Source organism: Petaurus breviceps, unplaced genomic scaffold (genome assembly GCF_028583685.1).
Source record: "Petaurus breviceps papuanus isolate PSGF00001 unplaced genomic scaffold, PetGlider_PUasm1.0 174, whole genome shotgun sequence".
In the NCBI taxonomy this organism is placed as follows: Eukaryota; Metazoa; Chordata; class Mammalia; order Diprotodontia; family Petauridae; genus Petaurus; species Petaurus breviceps.
This window is the reverse complement of record NW_027185761.1, coordinates 27732442-27751042: the sequence shown is the minus strand read 5'-3', so window position 1 is coordinate 27751042 and position 18601 is coordinate 27732442. Positions and strand designations below refer to the sequence as shown.

Sequence of the window (18601 nt, the reverse complement as noted above, 5' to 3'; positions counted from 1 at the left end):
ATAGGTATAGATGTGTGTATGTATGTGTATACATGTATATATGTATGCATGTGTATATACATATGTGTATGTATGTATGCATGCATGCATGTATAAGGGCAGCTTGTAGTTTATCCTTCATTGTCAAAGAGGACCTTGACATCAGGAAGGTGATTTCATGACTTGCAAGTGAATTGAATTTAAGTGAGGCAGGGCTATGCAAACTTTCTTCTCCAGAGCCACCTGAGCCCAGTGTCAAGATATAGATCAGGAAGACTGGAGATGGTCCCAGATGCAGTGGAAAACCTTGACTTTTTTTTGAGTCAGGAAGGCTTATCTTTCTGAGTTAAAATATCTCAGAATTAGCTGTGTAATCCTGGGCAACTTAACCCTGTTTGCCTCAGTTTCCTCAACTGCAAAATAAGCCAGAGGTAGAAATGGCAAACCACTCCAGCATCTTCACTAAGAAAACCCCAAATGGGGTCACCAAGTCAGACACAACTGAAATGATTTAACAACAACAAATATATGTATGTGTGTATATGTGTATGTGTGTATGTAGGTAGGTATATATACCATACTTAGAGTATAATAGTGAAGTCATACCTTATCCTAAAATAAGGAATGATGGACTATTTATCATAATGATGAGTATAGTGAGATGCTTTTGAATAGAGTATCTTTTCCAGCACTCTAGTATCATCCTATAAAGTTACCAGGCTCCTTGTTAGATGGGTCTTGTTCAAAACCACTGACTGAGAATACATTTGAAATAGTATTGGTGAAAGGCATGATTTCCAAAATACCATGTAACTACAAATGACAGTAGAGATATTAATATTACATATAGTTCTGTGTAATTAATTAAATAACATTTTCATCTATTTCTTTAAGAAAGAATGAAACTCCTTGATGTTTTGCTGAATCATTTGACTAAAAAATACCTATTTGCCTTGTTTGTATATCAGAATAGATTTAGAAATTAAAGCACAATAATAATCCCAATCTATAAGTAGAGAACAGCTAATAAGATATGCTGGGTAATGTCTAAGAAGAAATTATATAATATTAATTAGTTACAATTATTATGCAAATCCCTTACATGTAGAGAGGATTTTATTTTTTATTAAATATTTTCATATGCATTATCTCATTTGTTATCAAACAGCTCTGTGAGATAGACTGAGCTGTTGTTAGTATCTCCTCTTCACAGATGAGGAAACAAAACTTCAGAGATTGAGTGATTTGCCCAGGATGGTATAGGCAGCAAAGCCTTAACTGCAGTAAAGTGAATGGGCTTTGCTTCAGAGTGAGTGATCTCTAGAGTGCTGGATTTAGGACAGCATTTGCAGATCTTGGTCGCTAGGTGGTGCCATAGTGCACAGAGCACCAGGCCTGGAGTCAGGAAGACTCATTTTCCTGAGTTCAAATCTGGCCTCAGACACTTACTAGCTGTGTGACCCTGAGCAAGTCACTTAACCTGTTTGCCTCAATTTACTCCTCTGTAAAGTAATCTGGAGAAAGAAATAGCAAACCACTTCAATATCTTTGCCAAGAGAGCCCCAAATGGGGTCACAAAGTGTTGGACACAACGGAAACTGAACAACAACATAGCGGTTCTTCAGCAGGGTTGAAACAGCTAAGCACCTAGTAGGCAAGAATAATTGGTTAAATGCTTGGTTATGGCCCTCTGAGCCCTGGCCTTGTGATAGTCCCAAAGTCTTTGTCTTCCTTCTTGTAAATACATATAAACATATGTAAAAGAAAAATGAATGTTACAGGTTTTGTTTTTACTTTATTTTATTTTATCAATGATACAAGGGAGTCTGGGAGGTAAGGCGTACAGGCTCAATGAAGAAAAGGCTTTATGCCATCTCCTGACTCTAGATATTTATTCCAACAAACCAGACGACCAGAGTGCAGGAAAAAATGTGTCAATGGAAATCTAGACACAGTCATTCCATAGAGATACCCTGCCCAAGTAGAAGAACCAACTCCATGGTGTAGCAACAATCAGATTACTCAGAATTGAACTACAGAGAGCCGTCTGGTTTCCAATTTCATTAACAGAGACTCACTCTCTTGGCTTCGATACAGATGTATTACAAATGAATCTTTTAAGAAGCGTGTCAACCAGTGTTCAATGTCTTACATCTTATAACACAAATTAGATTTTCTTAGGAACACTGGAGCATTTATTTTCTCTTTTCTCCATGGAAATAAACACAAATTTTTCAATTTCAGCCAAACTGTTTTGGCTTCACTTGGGTGGTTAAAGGTAAAAAGAGGGTAGTGGTGTTAAGGACTACAATTGGAAGGCAAGGAGGTGATAACAACACTTTGTAATGTTGTTTAATAACGTATAAATATTTCTTCTCTCTCCTCTGTTCTCTCTGTCTCTCATGTAGCAGACACTATGCTTGGCTCTGGGAATAAAATGATTTTTAAAAAATCAAATACTATCTCTGCTCAATAGCATCCTATGCTTTCATCTATTTGGGTGATGAGTAAGAACAATTTACCATATTCACGTACAGATAAAAGTATATATGTATATATATATATATGTGTGTGTGTGTGTATGTATCTATGTGTGTATGTGTGTATATGGATATATGTGTATGTGTGTTTAAGACAAATACAAAATTAATTTCATCAGGGGAGGATACTGAACAGTTGAAGTGTAACTGATACTTCATCCCCAATCTCCTGGCTCCTGGACCTGTACTTTCTATGCTCTGCCATGCTAGGACCTCGCCGTATCTTCAGCCATTCGATTTCTCTGGTTTTGTTTGTTTGGGGCTATGAAAGCATTTTAACAACATTTAAATTAATCAGCAAGCATTTATCAAGAACATACTATTTTCCAGATATTCTCTTTAGCATAATAGAATATCCCATGCTCTCAAGGAACTCACACTAACATGAAAGACTTGCATATATGTGACTGTACATAGAATTTATATAAAATGAATACTAAGTAGTTTGGGGAGGGACAAAGCTCAGAATCTAGCAATGGATCATCACAGAGCATCAAATAGGTCAATGTGAAAGGTCAGCAAGATGAGCAGCCATCCTAAAACTCAAGTAACCCCCAGAGAAGGACACAGGCATCACACAAGCTGCTGTGTCCTACTCGGGACGGAGAGCACAGAGAGCTGAGTTCTTGTCTCAGCTCTCCCATTTACTAGTTCTGTGACTAGAGGCATGTGAGTTCACTTTTTGGTGACATTCATTTTCCCATATTTGGATTACATGAACTTTAAATTTCCTTCCATCCTTAAAGTTATATGAATCTCTAGCAGAATCAAGTTTCAACTCATGAAGAATCAAGATGTACTTTAAAAACAAAAGATTACAGACACTTCAGGGAGGAAAAAAAAGTGCTACATAAACACATCAGAAATGAGACTTGGAATTATAGTCTGCCAGAGGTGAGGGGCACTGTGATGTAAGGGTGGATTTCTTTCTAATACAAATCCTTGGCTACAGCCATCCAGTGTTGTGATTTCAAGAAACAGAAATAACCACACCTTCCATAAGAGAGCTATAGCACTCACTGAATAATGTACAAATACATGGACAGAAAAGAAGGGAACAGGCTATATTCAACCCTGTCATGCTGCCATCCAAAATCAGTCTTTGGCACTATGCCTGAAATACACTAAGCCCTTAATAAACGCATATGGATTTGCCTCCACGACTTTGGGCTGATCCAGGGAAGTGAAAATGCATGAATTCCAGGCACATGAATGGATTCAGCAGACCAGCTGCTACTGGATGACCAAAATATTTTAGGGATGAGGGTTGAGTAGGTTTTACACTAGGGTTGTTAAAGGGATCCAGATGCTCTTATCTAAGAAAAACACACCAATTCCTTTTTAATATTCCAAAGAGTTGGGTGTAATCAAACCTAGCTTGAGATTTGTAGAATTCCTTTGGGGTCAGAGGCCCGATTTATGGATGTTCATCATTACCTCTAGCTCTGTTTCTGGCTTCATATCCCCCACTTTATTCTTCCTCTATGTTAAAGGGCCTGGTCTAACTGCCTTGTACCAATGGCCAATGAGTATGTACCTCATTGATCCTGATGGTGCTAGGTCATAGCATCAAATCTTCTTGTTCTTATCATTGCTTCATTCCCTATAATGCTTACAATGATTGTCTGGCTAGCATGCTCTCTCAAAAAACTTGACAGCAGGGTGACGTGCTCTCTTGTTTACCTAGTTGGGGCTCCACACACATTTTAAAAATACATGATAGTAATTGTCCTGAGAGGAAGTAGGGGAAATGTAGTGAAAAGAACATTGGTTTTAATATCAAAAGTCCTGGATCCAAATCCAAAGTTTAGTATTTTACTTTAGGTCACACATTTATTCAGATATTAGTCCTGGTATAGGACTGCATCCCAAAGAAATCATAAATATGGGAAAAGGACCCACATGTACAAAAATATTTATAGCAGCTCTTTCTGTGGTGGTCAAGAATTGGAAACTGGGGGGGTGCCTATTAATTGGGGAATGGCTTAACAAGTTGTGGTCTGTGAATGTAATGGAATACTATTGTGCTATAAGAAATGATGAGCAGGTGGACTTCAGAAAAGCCTGGAAAGATTTCTATGATGATGAGTGATACTGAGGGAAGTGAACAGAACCAGGAGAACATTGTGCACAGTAATAACCACAGTGTTCAATGACTAACTTTTGGTAGACTTAGCCCTTCTCAGCAATGCTAGGACTTAAAACAATTCCAAAGGACTCATGATGGAAAGTGCATCCATAATCAGAAAAAGAACTATGGAGTCAGATTGCAGAGCAAAGCAGACTTTTGTTTTGTTTTTTCTTCCTTATGGTTCCTCCCATTTGTTCTAATTCTTCTATACAACATGACTAATGTGAAAATATAGTTAATAAGAATGTATATGTAGAGCCTATATCAGATTGCATGCCATCTTGGGGAGTGGAGAGGGAAGGGAGGGGGAGAAAATTTAAAACTTATGGAAGTGAATGTTGAAAACTAAAAACAAATAAATTAATTTAATAAAAAGATGTTAATGCTGGGATATAAATCCAGTCTTCCAATTCTGGATTCATTGATTTACCTAAGGAAAACTGAGTCTTGGTGTCTTGTTCAAGGCCTAATGAGTATAATAAGTAAAAAAGCTAATAAGTAAAATTAGAACAGCAACACTTCATAGGATCAGAATGAAGGTTAAAAGAAATAATCTATACAAAAGTTGTTGATAAGCACCAAGGTACTATATATTAATAACAAAGGACATTAGTATTTCACTTTAAAGTTTACAAAGTGTTTTACTTGCATTGACTCATTTGGTTTTTCACAATAATCTAGTGGGGCAGGTACTACTATATCCATTTCAAAGATTAAGAAACTGGAGAGCAGAGAGGTTAGGTGAATTACCCATGATCACACAGCAAGTGTTAGAGGTGAGATTTGAACCCAGTTCCTCTGATCTTCAGTCCAATACCTCAGTGTAAATACATACAGGTTGTGTAGCAACTACCATGAAAGTACAGCTGTCATGTTCTTATTCCTTAATTTTCTTGTGCGCTATGTCCAAAAAATCATATCTAAGGCTGGATCTAGGGACAGTCAACATTACTAGTGGATTCAACAAGAAAAAAATCACCTAGAGGAACTGTCTGGTGTTGTGTATTCAAAATAACCCATGGGTTGCTGACACCTTTCCATTTTTCAAACTGTAGTTTGCATATAGACATAACTTGGTGGCATGTCTTATGTCCAGGATCTGATGGTGTATCATTATACATACTTCCTCCACAATTACAGGATATTTCCCATTGTCTAAGGCTTACTTTTCTATTCCAATCCAATCTAATAAACATTCACAAAGCACCACAGTGGGTTAGGCACTATGCTTGGGATACAATAAAGAAGAAAGGAAGAAAGACCTCAGCCCCTGACCAGTTTAAAATCTAAAGGAAGAGATAATACATAAAAGAAGACTGGAAAGTAGAGAGCCTGAGTATGGAACACCCAAGCTTCTCTGGTTCTGCGGAACTGAAACCAGGAAGGGTTTGGCAAAAGATACCAAGTAGAGTGATCTGAAAGTTCAGCTTTTGTCTTCTACAAAGGAAGGCATTGAAAAGAGCTTGTTACTCTGACCTGCAGCCATCAAAACAGAGGGAAAGGGGGCTGCTAGGTGTTGCACTGAATAGAGCACAGGCCTAGAGTCAGGAGGACCTGAGTTCAAATTCAGATGCAGACACTTAACCCTTACTAGCCATGTGACCTTGGGCAAGTCCCTTAACCCCAATTACCCTGCCTTCCCCCCTCCAAAAAGAAAAAAAGGAAAAAAAAAACAGAGGGGAGAGGAGGCTACATTGTTCACTGCTACTGTACAAAGTGTGTCAAAAGGGAAGAAAAAAACTATCTTTAGGAAAAAAATGTCAATGTCTCGTAGTCATTTTTTTTTAAATAAAGAGACAGATACAGCGATTGAGAGTGAAAATTAAGAAGACTCTCTTCCCAGAGATATTTAATAAATGTTGCATTTTAAAACATTCTGTACTCAGACCGGAATGGGTGTTATTTTTGTGAATGACTTTCTTTGAGCAAATTGATTTCTCTGTGGTTTTACGTCTTATCTGCTTCATAATTCTCCACCATTAGTGTTAGTAATGCCAATAAATACTGGATTTTAAATTTAGGGAAAAATCTTCCTAAAATGTGTTTCTTGCACTTTTCTCTAAATGTTTCATGGAAAATTAATGAATGAAGATATCAAACAGCTGCCCCCTGTTTGGGCTCTTGCTTTTTATGTGCTAAAGGCAATTTTCTGACAAAAGAGAGAGAAATATACTTTTGACTGCAATGATAACTACAAAAGAATATTTTTGCTTTTTCTTTGGTGATTGCAAAAGTCAGAATAAGTGCACATTTACATTCACAAATAAACCTAAGTTTATAAGGTCAGTGTGAGTGTGTGTGTGTGTGTGTGTGTGTGTATGTGTAGTAGCAGTAGTAGTAGTAGTAGTAGTAGTAGTAGTAGTAGTAGTAGTAGTAGTAGTAGTAGTAGTAGTAGTAGTAGTAGCATGGGAGAAGTTAATAAAGAGTTTTTAGAGTGGTTTTATGGGAAAGCCAATCTAGGCAAAGTTGGGGATATTAAAAACTGGCATTCCAGAGCTTTAGAGTATTAAAACTAATAACAGATCAGACTTCTTTCCTTGATCTGTGGACGGCTTTGGTAGGGCAAAAGATAAAAGATACTGTGTGTATATGTTCACATATTTGTATTCATATATTCATGTATGCAAGCATATAACCACATATAGACATGCACATACATGTGCACATTTCTGCATCCATATTATATATAATGCATATGTGCATGTATGTATTTGTATGTGTGTATATTCATATATTGATTGTATATATGCATATATATGGATTACATAAAAATATTTGTATCTAGCCATCCTTGAAATACCTGACTAGAACAGAATATCCCCCATCGTCCACCAAAAATCCACCTTTCCTAGACTACTTAGATAAACATGCAGCATAGTCTCTCTCTCTCTCTCTCTCTCTCTCTCTCTCTCTCTCTCTCTCTCTCTCTGTCTGTCTCTCTCTCTCTCTCTCCCTCCCCCGTCTTCTTTTCTTTCTTTCTTGCCCACTCCTGAGGGAAAACTGCATTTATTCTTGCTTCCATTGCTGCATTTCCTTGAATCAAATCCATAAGAATGAAGTGAGTCACAGTAGTACTCTAATCTAAACCTATTTATCACCATAATGCAGATCACATGTGCTTCCCAGTTAGTAAATTGTGAACATGTGATAATGATCTAAGACCATTAACAGATTTTCCTTTAGGCACAAAGGCCAAATCTACACACACACACACAAAATAAAAGTTGTGGCTCTTCTCAAACAGGTGTATAGTATAGACAGTAACTTTAAATACTGCCATGGGGGAGGGGGTCCCCTCCTATTTAGTTCTGGAAAGGAGTGCTTTTTATTTGTTTATTTTTTGTTTTCCTTTTCTGTGAAGGCAGCTGTTACAAATTTTTTCCATGAAATTTATTTTGTGACATTTGGCTGAGGTTTGCTGTAAATGCTGCTGATGCTAATACATTTAAATAATGCATGTATTATCTCAACAACCTATGAAGAAGATACTCAGCCCTGTTATCCCCTTTTTCCAGACAAGGGAATGAGACCCCCACAGGCAGGTAAGGAGTACCAGAGATGGGATTGGAGCACAAAGTCTCCTATCTCTACATTCTTGTCTAGTTCTAGTTCCACTCCATTGGAACTCCTTGCTGCCTCCCAATTAAACCACTAGGAACAGTTGCATCATCAATAGAATATGTCTCTGTAAACAGGGCCTTGCATTTGTTATGCATACATTTTGTGTATATGGCAGAATGTAAGGCCCTTGAGGGCAGGAATGATTTCATTTTGGTCTTTTTCTCCCCGGGGCCTATAATTAGAAGTGACATGGTTAGTGGTTGATTGAATGATCAATCATTGCAGTGGTATCTCTTGCCTTTATGCATGTGCGACCTGGGTCAAAATGTCAAAGACTAATTGGGATATTGGAATCTTGCTCCTTCATGTGACAGGGCTTTTCAAATGCCAGAAATTGCTTAATCAAATGGGGGAAGAGAGGGTGGCACAGCCTGGCATGCATGTGTATTTTTTGATAAAGGCCACTGTTAGATGTAACAGCTAAGGCACAGGAGAAATTTAAATTGGTTTGAAATCTTAATGGAATCTATTTTCTTTAATTACCAGTTGATACCTGTAGAGAAAGATGCTATAAAACCAAATCTATGATAATTCGTATGAGACTTGGAAATGATAGACACCACTTAGGTTGACTTAATCTGAAACGAATCCAAATTAATGTGAATATATTTTCCAAGGAAAGATAGTTATCTTATGTTTATCAATGAGATATAGTCACATAATAATGTAATAATTTATTCTGACAACTTAGACTGTCTCTAAGGTGAATGCTAACCAATTACTGCCTAGACAGATGCCATAACATAGTATATAAATGGGGGATTCTCAGATCTGGGAATGGGGTGAACATTTCAGAAGAGGGTCAGGGACCCCCAAAGTCTAGTGACTTGAGATAATAATATTGAAGAGCTGAAGATTTATTAAAGAAGAACCCACTATATTCTCAAAAATCAAATTTGCTTAAAAAAATAGCACATATGTATACTTAGGCATGCAATAAGCCTACCTCTTACATTACTTCTGAAAGATAAATCTATACTTATCACCTCCCCTTTCTCTCACATGCTCAACATTGTAAACATTGTAAAATGTTGGATGACATTTAGCTGTCAACTAGAAGAGCCATTAGGCTTGTTCTAGTTCATTCCAATGGCCCAAACTAAACAGTGGTAGAAGTTGAAAAAAAAGGTAAATTTAGGATTGGTATAAAGAAAAAAAAATTAATGATTAGGTTTATGTGGATATGAGACAAGTTGCTTCAAAGGATGTGGGTTCCCTCTCATTAGAAGCCTTCAAGTTGTGCATGGCTCGATGACCACTTTTCAAGTAAGTAGAAAAGGGAATTTTTGTTACACGTAAGGTTGGTCTAAAAAAATTGCACTTTTTAAACTGTGGGTCTTGGGTAACAGTAAAATGTTTCTGAATGTGCAATAACCAAAAATTTATTGGAAATCAAATACATAATGAATTCAAGGTGTTTCTGGAAACACTCTGGAATCCGAGTTGCATCAAGCAACTTCACTGCAACATTGGTTCTGAACACAAAGCATGCGCACTTTGTATTTTGCATGCCTTGCAAAATGAATGCTGCCTAAACATAAAAATGAGTCACAAGTGAAAAAGTTTAAGGAGCCCTGGTCTCAATGGCTGCTGAAGTCCCTTTCAATTTATGAACCTTGCCTTTTGGGGAATGATAGTAATACTTTACCTTTGTAAATGGGGACATTGCACCAGGTAATTTTTTTTTTCTATCTTGTTTTTCTCTTTCAGGCCCTGCTGCAAAAAAGAAGTACGTCAGTTATAATAACCTGGTAATCTAACCTGTCCCATCTGAAGTAAGGGAGGAGGTTGGAGATCTTCAGTTATTCAGTCACCCAACCTGGCACAGGACTATTCTTGTCCTGCCGCATACCATCATCGGAGGAGTTTAACGGCCAGGCAGTTACTGGAGACCAATGTTAGAGGATCCAAGTATCCTAAACAGCTGCTTCTGAAATATCCTTAATTTATCTTGGCTTAATAAGTCACTGGCATCAGCACTGCCATTCGGCTGTGATCTTGGGCCTTCTTTATGACGAGGAGGTACGGAACTCAAGTCCCAGGCTCCTTATGGGTGAACTGCATAGAGCAGCAGTGACTTTCCAGGGGCAAATCTGTCTTTCTATGTATGTACTTCCAGACTGCAAGGTTTTGAAACTTTCTGTACAGTTTGTGAGGATTTTTTGCATATTACCATCTAATGTTGTATCCAAGTTCACTGTTTGTTTTGAATGCCCAGTTCTCTCAGAGCCCTACTCTCTCAGATGACAGATTATTGGAAACAAACAAACAAACAAACAAAAATCTCGGCAGACAAAAACTATATCTGTACATTATTGTATAATTATTATTATTGTACCACAGCAGATCATATATGTTATTTTTTTTAAGGAAAAAAAAGATATTTAAAGACCAAAAACTGTGCTGAGAAAGTATGCCCCACCTATCTATCCTCAGTGTGACAGGCTGCAAGGATGGAAAAAAAAAGGGATTGGCAGACTTGAATAGAGGTCTTGATATTTGGAATGCATGCCAGTAATGTATCTTACAGTACATGTTCAAAATTTCTGTTTGATATTTGTATTTGTGTTCAATTTTGTTAATTTATTTAGGGTATATGAATATTTTGCAATAATTTTAATAAGGTATTTGGAAGAAAGACTATGGCTTTTTCATGTCTTGAGGTTTTGTTGATGCCCCTCTATGACTGACCAGTGTGATAAGAACTTTAAAAAAAAAAGCATGTATGTTTTTTACTGTTTGTAAGAAGTAATTTCGTTAATCTTGCTGCTTATGTGCCAATTTAGTGGATCAACCCTTGCCGCGAAACTCCCCCCCCCTTTCCATTCTCTTTCAAATCTGTGATATTGTCCAAGAATGTATCAATAAAAGACTTTGGTTAACTTTTTTATTCACTGTAATAAATATTTTTAGTTCTTTCCCCCCTCTTAGAGTGTATTTCATGAAGATCTCAGGTAAGAGACCCTTGCAGAATTAAGGTCAAACTTCTTGACGTTCTTTAAAGACATGAAGTCTAGCAGCAAAAGTTCCTTTATCTGGAGATCACACTTCTGACAACCTTCAAAGATTTAGATCTTCTGAACCTGGAATAAGTGAAGACCTCTGAGATGGGCAAATAATAGCCACAGTGCTCCTGCAAGTGTTGTGCTAAGCTCCCAGCAACTTACACAGAAAACAGCATTTGGAATGAGGCAGCTCATTAGAAACCAGAGACCCTACCAGCAAAAAGGGACCTTTGACAGAGAGGAATACAACAAGAGTATGAAAACTCAGTGAAAGGACAAACACCCATCCAAGAGTCCCTAGTGGCCAAAGGTCTCACTTTATAATCTTGAATATTCTCATCAATTGATAATCAACAGATGTTGTTCAGTGAGTATTAAACTACAGGAAAAATAGCGTGGGGATGGGAAAATAATTGTAGACAAAATGAGCAAAATCTCTTTTGGGGCCAGACTAACAGCTGAGGAGATCAAGGGGAAATAACAACTGTCCTGAACTTTGAAGGAAGGTAGGTTTCCTAAAAGGGGCAGCTAGGTGGCACAGTGGATAGAGGACCAGGCTTGGAGTAGGGAAGAGTTCAAATTTGATCTCACAGCCTTTACTAACTGTGTGACTCTGGGCCAGTCACTTAAACTTGTTTGCCTCAGTTTCTTCATCTGTAAGTGAACTGCAGAAGGAAATGTCTTCTAGTATCTTTTCCAAGAAAACTCCAAATGGGGTCACAAAGACTCAGACAAGATTGAAAAAGGACTGAACGACAGGCTTTCTAAGAAGGAAAGGTAACAAGGTGATGGCCTGTGCAAAAGAAGAGATGAGAGATGGAAAATTGTGTGGTAGAAACAGCAAATTGTTCAGTTTGGGTGGAACATAGTGTGAATGAAGGGGAAGAATATAGCATAAGTAGCACACACAGGACCCTAGGCTAGGCAGAAGTTAAATTTCTTATAATCCAGAAATACACACTGACACTCCTCACTACATCCAACATGTATTTGGAGAAAAAGCCAACTCACATTAATATGGGTTGGCTTTAACCTAACTAAATCAAGGCAACAATTTGTGTCCATGCTCCACACTTCCCACCCAAAAAGAAACAAACAAACAAAACACTGTACAAGACATTGTGTGTTATACATTTGTTTAGGATAGAATTAGTCCTGAGTTATCTATCCTTCTGAAGTAATTTCATTTGTAAATCTTAGACAAGCTGTATAATGACATAGGAGCTAAATGGTCACCTTGTCCCATCTTAATATATGTGATTCATTTCTTTCACAGTAAAATCACTTGTTCTCTACTAGTAGGGCTTGACAGTCTTAGCTGTGGGGAAAAAAAATGGGAAGAAGAAGAATGGAGACATGTTTTGTTTGATAAAGGATAGAATTTAAGCCAGTCATTGCTTCCTTTGATGAGGTAATGACAAAGCATCTGGAAAACAAAGGAAAACAAGCCAAACAGGCCTGTTAGAACTGGATAAGAACCTCTAAGCACAAGGAGGGCTTTTAGTTTTGAAAGAGGATTAAAGTCACAGAGCCCTAGGGATCCAGAGGATGGTGGTAGTGTATGTATATGTATATGGGGGAGGAGAGAGTTAGTAGAAAGCCAGGTAGAATTGAGTCTGTTGCTTTTGTTGATAAATGGGAAACATTAACTGGATGAACCTGTAAGTTTAAACAGGGGTTAAACATGTCCAAAAGGAGATGACACCAGTAATTATTGACCACTGGATGACTGGACACGTCACAAAAGAGGCTGAATCTTAAGGAAAACTTAATATGCTCTAAGTAGAGCGAAGAGAGAACAGATGAGACCACTGCACATGTGAATTAAAGGAGGTGGGTTGGTGGGTGAAGGGGAAAAGTTTTAGGATCTCCCAACATTGAGGATGTCTAGGTTCAAAGGCATATGCTAATATTGCACTTTAAAAAAAAAGATTTTGTGTTGATGTTTACCTGTCTGGGGTAGGCTTAAGGCAGACAAAAGGAGGAGATGGTCACTCACATGTGTTTGCAGAAGGTACCTCATAGTATGGCATTTTATACTTATGTATAAAGTGGGGTAATAATAATTCATTTGATTGTGAGTTTCTCAAGGATATGTACTGTCTTTTACCTTGTTTGTATTCCAAGGACATAGCTCAGTGCCTGGCAAATAGGTACTTAATAAATGTTTGTTGATTGACCTATTGAGTAAGAAGGAATGGGTACATTGATCTTCTCCCTTGCTGAATGAATAAGAAATAGACCAAATGCTTACCTCACTGTGATCTATTTTCTGTGCATCCTTGGGGAACATGACCATGGGGGTAGGGAGAAGGGGACTGCCAGAGCTATGTATTCAAGTCACAACTGTAATCAAACCTTCTATGACTGCCCACTCTGTATGAGGCACTGTGTGTGTGTGCTAAGGATGATACAAAACCAAATAAAACACAATCTCTGCCTTCACAAAGCATAATTGAAGAGACAGGCTAGAAGCACAAAATTATAACAGACAACCCCGGGTCACATATGCCTGAATATGGAGGAGAGAGTGCCTTAGGTTGGGGGTCAGCAGGGCAAGGGTTTGTGTGCACCCCAAAAATTGTGTGCAACAGAAATCCTTACCCAAACAGTACTCAGAGGTTTCTCAAGCTAGGAAGCAGAAAAGTATAGTTTATTGCAATCTGGAGAAAGAGATCCACCCTCCTGACAAACAGTCAGGGAGGAGAAGCAATTTACAAAAGGAAATGGTGAAGTTATAAAGCCCTGACAAGGAATTCTCCCCCAAACCCCCTGCTGACCCTTTTCTTCATTTGGCCAGAAGTCAGGTGCACAATCCAAGCCCAGCAATCTACCTCAAGTACCGGAACAAGGAAATAGTAGACCACCCAATGTACATTTGAGAAAGCTCTTCTGTCCTTATTTGGCATATTTTATGCTGAGGTGTCACTGAGGAGAGGGCTGACTCCCTACCACTCTGAGTTTTGAGTCCTTGTAAATCACGTGATTTCCAGTGAAGGCAAACTTGGGCCTGTTTCCCAGGAGAAGCCTTCCTAGACTTTAGAGTACAGTCTGAGAATTTTTCACTTCTTTCATTCAGGTTGATCAGAAACTGGACCTTAAAGCAAGGTAGGATTCAAGTAATTTCAATAAAGGTTAGGCAATTAGACAGCCAGGTGACACAATATACTTACTAACTGTGTGACCTTGGCCAAGTCACTTAATCTGCTTCAGTTTCCTCAACTTTAAAATGGCAGTAATAATAGCCCCTACTTCCCAGGGTTGTTGTGACCATAAAATGAAATGATATTTGTGAATCACCTAACACAGTGCTTGGCGTACAGTTGGTATTATAAAAAAGTTAGCTATTATGATGATATCATCATCATTGTTAATATTAGATATTAATGTAAAAGATCAGTTGGTATAAGAAGACTACAAGCTCATTGTGAGTCATTAGTAAATAGGAGCGTAAGCTGCATTAAGCCAGATGCCACAGTATCAGGAAGATGGAAGTGGTCGTGACTCCATACTCAACCTTCGTCCCCATCTGAGTAGTCTGTTCATTTCTGGTGACACATTTTATGCAGGACTTTGGTAAATTAGAGACAAACAGGATAGCCATGAAGGGTTTTGACTTTAAGTTGTAAGAAAATCATCTGAAGGGCCCATGGATGTTAAGCCTGAAGAATATTTGGAAGGAATAATGGTAGTCGTCTTCAAGAATCTGAATTTTTAGAGGTGTCTAGGAGGCGCAGGGAATAGAGCACTGGCCCTGGAGTCAGGAGGACCTGGGTTCAAATCTGTCCTCAGACACTTAACACAAAAACTAGCTGTGTGATCTTGGGCAAGTCACTTAATCCTAATTACCCTCTAAAAAAAAAAGGCAAAAAAAAATAATCTGAATTTTTTTCATGTGTCGGAAGGATTGTTGGACTTGTTCTTAGTCCAAGAGGGAAGAACTAGGAACAATGAGTAGAAGTTGCAGAGGCAAATTTAGGCTTAATATGAAGAGAGACTTACCAATGATTAATGCTATCTAAAGGTGGAATGGATCTGTCTCAAGGAGGAGTGAGGGTTTTCTTCACTAGTGATGTTCATCAAAAGACTGGATGGCCACTTGAAAGTCATGATGTCAAGAATCCTTTGTCATATGTGCTTTGGACTTCATGACCTATAACTTTCCCTCTAACTCTGAAATTCTAGGATTCAGTGGGATAAGAGAAAGTTTAGGGAGAAGAGAAGAATCAGGAGGCAAGTTTGGAATGGCTTGGGCCATGGAAGGAGTAGCACAAATAAATCCACAGAAGAAGGAATGGACGAATTTATACATGGCAGGGACCTAAAAGAAAAGAAAGCCTAGTTTGCCTATAATTATCACAGAAAATGTGTTACTTCTGGGTATGTATATACACACACACACACATATATATTATATACATAAACAAAAAATCCTTCTTTTGGAGTTAAGGATGGTGCTACTTATGAAAAGTGAATCAGATATGTGGATATTTTAAGCAAAAATATTTCAAAAAGTTAAAAAATATCACTTTCCTCCACTCCCTTAGAAAATTTAAATTATCCTGTACCATTTAATAACTGATTCTATTCTCAATTTGACCCTATTTCTTAGCTCTAGAGTTAAACTCAAGAATGCAGTTGTCCATTTCAGTGAGTTTATAGGTGGGTTGAAAGGGAATGTTATTATCACATAAGCAGTTAGCCATTGGGGCATCTGCTTGTTGTCTGTAAGTCCCAACCAGGTTAATCTGGTGCCAACCTCCCCAAAGACAGTATCCTTGCCTATCCTTGTACAATTAGGGGAGGTTTGATCTTCTGTTGGTAGAGATCAAACTGGCCATTTCTGATGCCCTGACAAAGATTACAAGAGACAGATGAGACCCATAAAACAATTAATATTCCTTAATTGTCATAGAGATGCCTGGTTAGTCACACCTGAGATCAAGTCCATTCCCCAAGTAGTCAATTATAATGTTCCCAGACATAACATAACAACATATAAAAACAATATTCACCAGGAATTAGAGAAGGCTTTAAGTGAGACTTAATAATTGGCTTTAGCTTGAATGCTAAAGCTTTTTGTAAAAAGGCAAAGGAATGATTCTTTCTCTGTAAACAGAGGGAAAGAGAAAATAGTTACCAAGAGGTTTTTAGGGGTAGAGCCAAGAAGTTGAAGAAGCTGAGGAAGAATAGTCTTTGCTGTCTATGTGAAATATGGGACTTATCATCTTGCTAGAAATGGGGGAGTGAGAGAAGAGCTTGGAGCGTATAAAAAGACCAACTTATTTCTTCTTTCCCCTTCTCAGGGAGAAATTCAACCTAAAACCCGTTTTCTTGTGGCACTCAATGCTTTGATGCTCTGTGTGCAGTGAAGGACACAGAAATACAACCTGATTGTCTACACACCTGGTGCCCTAATTGCAAAATTACTTTGCCTCTCCACTACAGGAGCCTATTCATGACTAGAAAGGAAAATAATGTTTTCATACAGAGTAATCATCCCTATCTTTGAGTGAAGCAGCAATCTGACTGGGCTCTTGTTAAAGCAACTAGAATAAATGTTACTTCATCTTCCTGACAAATCAGAGGCTTGAGCAAGGCCTAAACTGAGCCATTGAACCAGAAAGCAGAAAAACCTATGTGATCAACTTAGCTGTTAATAGCAACCTCCAAGTGCAAGGAAATTTAGGACGATCTGGGTTCCTTCTGGACAGCAAAAATGATTGACTTGGCCTTGGAATTGTCCAATCATTTTGTGTATAGCTATGCGGATACTATGTATGCTGTTCCTGTGGCCTACAGAGATGTTAGTCAATCAGATACCCTAACGATGACCCTATCCTCAAAAGGAAAGGTCTTTCTTGAGAAGGTGCTAATTCCTTGGAAGTCACCAAGTGGAGGCTGGATTGTTACCAATTAGGGATATAACAACCACAACAATATTTATATAACAATAATAACTAATGTACATATACACAAAAACTAATATTTATATAATACTTTAAACATATGCAAACAGTCTAATTTTATCTTTAAACAACCCTGATAGAGGCTTTTTAAAATTTATTATTCCTTTTTAAATTTGTTTTTTTATTTTATTTTTTATATTATTTATTTATTTATTATTCCTACTTTGCAGATAAGGAAACTGAGCAAAATAGCAGTTAAGTGACTTGCCCAGGGTCACAAAGCTAGTACATATTTGAGACAGGATTTGAACTTGATCTTCCTGACGCCAAGTCTAGTGTTCTATCTACTATGCCACTTCAGCTACAGATTCCACTTGGTGACTTGTGACATCTATTGCCCTTCTAAGAGTCTGTTATTCTAGCATATTTTAGATGACCATGCCTGCAAAAACAAAAAAGAAATTAAATACAAATATTATTTTTTTAAAGTCTTTAAAAGGATACTTTGATTAGTCATCTGGAGACCCCACCTATGTTCCCATTCATATGACCTCATATCTTGATGTTGGAGTTAATTTTTAGAGCTGTCGATATCATATGTTTCGTAGACTGCTTAAGTGGACATATGTTAACAGCCTTTGATGATTGAAAAATGTGTCATTGTTGGTGTTCCCTTCAAATAGGAAATTCATAACTCCCCCATGTCAGCCCATGCCATGCAACTCTTGATATTTTTGTCCCTAGTGATTCCTTTCTAATAGACTGGAAGCCTTCCCTTTGTTCTCATGGTTCCTCAGGGATACAAATGTATCACTTTGACTACTAGGCTGTATTTCATTCTCCCTTCATGACTGAGCACATTCTTTTCCTGACAGGTATCTAGACAGAACGATACACAGATGTATATAACAATGTTTTCTTTTGCGGTAATTCTTAAATAAATCATAATTGCCAACGTGTTATACCCCGCCGAATGCTGGATGTGGAAGCATGTTTCCATTGCCTTTTGGGTTAGTAATGATTATAATACTTCTGAGAGGGTGCAGTTCTGGGATTCACAAAACATGACATCGCTAAGAGAATGCTGGTATGAAAGAGAGGGATTTTGTAGTGTCTCTTTGGGAGCACTTAGCAATTCCCCAAATGTATTCAAGACTGATCTCCTCCTGCTCAGTCTAAGCCAAACTCATTACCCATCAGCCACGGTTGTGGGAGATGCACATAAATGGATGGGTGGGTTGGCTTTCCCATTCTATGCATATTGTGATCTGGCCAATATGTGTCATTCATTCACTTAGGTTTTCAGTCATTTTCTTTTTCTTCTCATTAGGAACTGAAAAGTCATCAACAAATACAAACATTTCAGTGTACACACACACACACACACACACACACACACACACACACACACACACA

At 37.9% G+C, this 18601-nt stretch overlaps 1 protein-coding gene and 1 pseudogene across 2 annotated transcripts in view; both read left to right on the top strand.

Moving 5' to 3' along the window:
- GRM7 (glutamate metabotropic receptor 7) overlaps positions 1-11161 on the top strand; it is a 375698-nt gene extending 364537 nt beyond the window's left edge. Inside the window, exon 6 of one of the 2 annotated variants that reach the window (XM_069084050.1) lies at positions 9982-11161. In XM_069084050.1, coding sequence (XP_068940151.1) covers positions 9982-10031 — 50 coding nt within the window. In that variant the 3' untranslated portion in view covers positions 10032-11161. The remainder of the gene's footprint in view (positions 1-9981) is intronic. The other variant, XM_069084052.1, reaches the window with a different exon arrangement.
- A 5834-nt stretch (positions 11162-16995) lies between these two features.
- LOC138158343 (actin-related protein 2/3 complex subunit 3 pseudogene) overlaps positions 16996-18601 on the top strand; it is a 21357-nt pseudogene continuing 19751 nt past the window's right edge.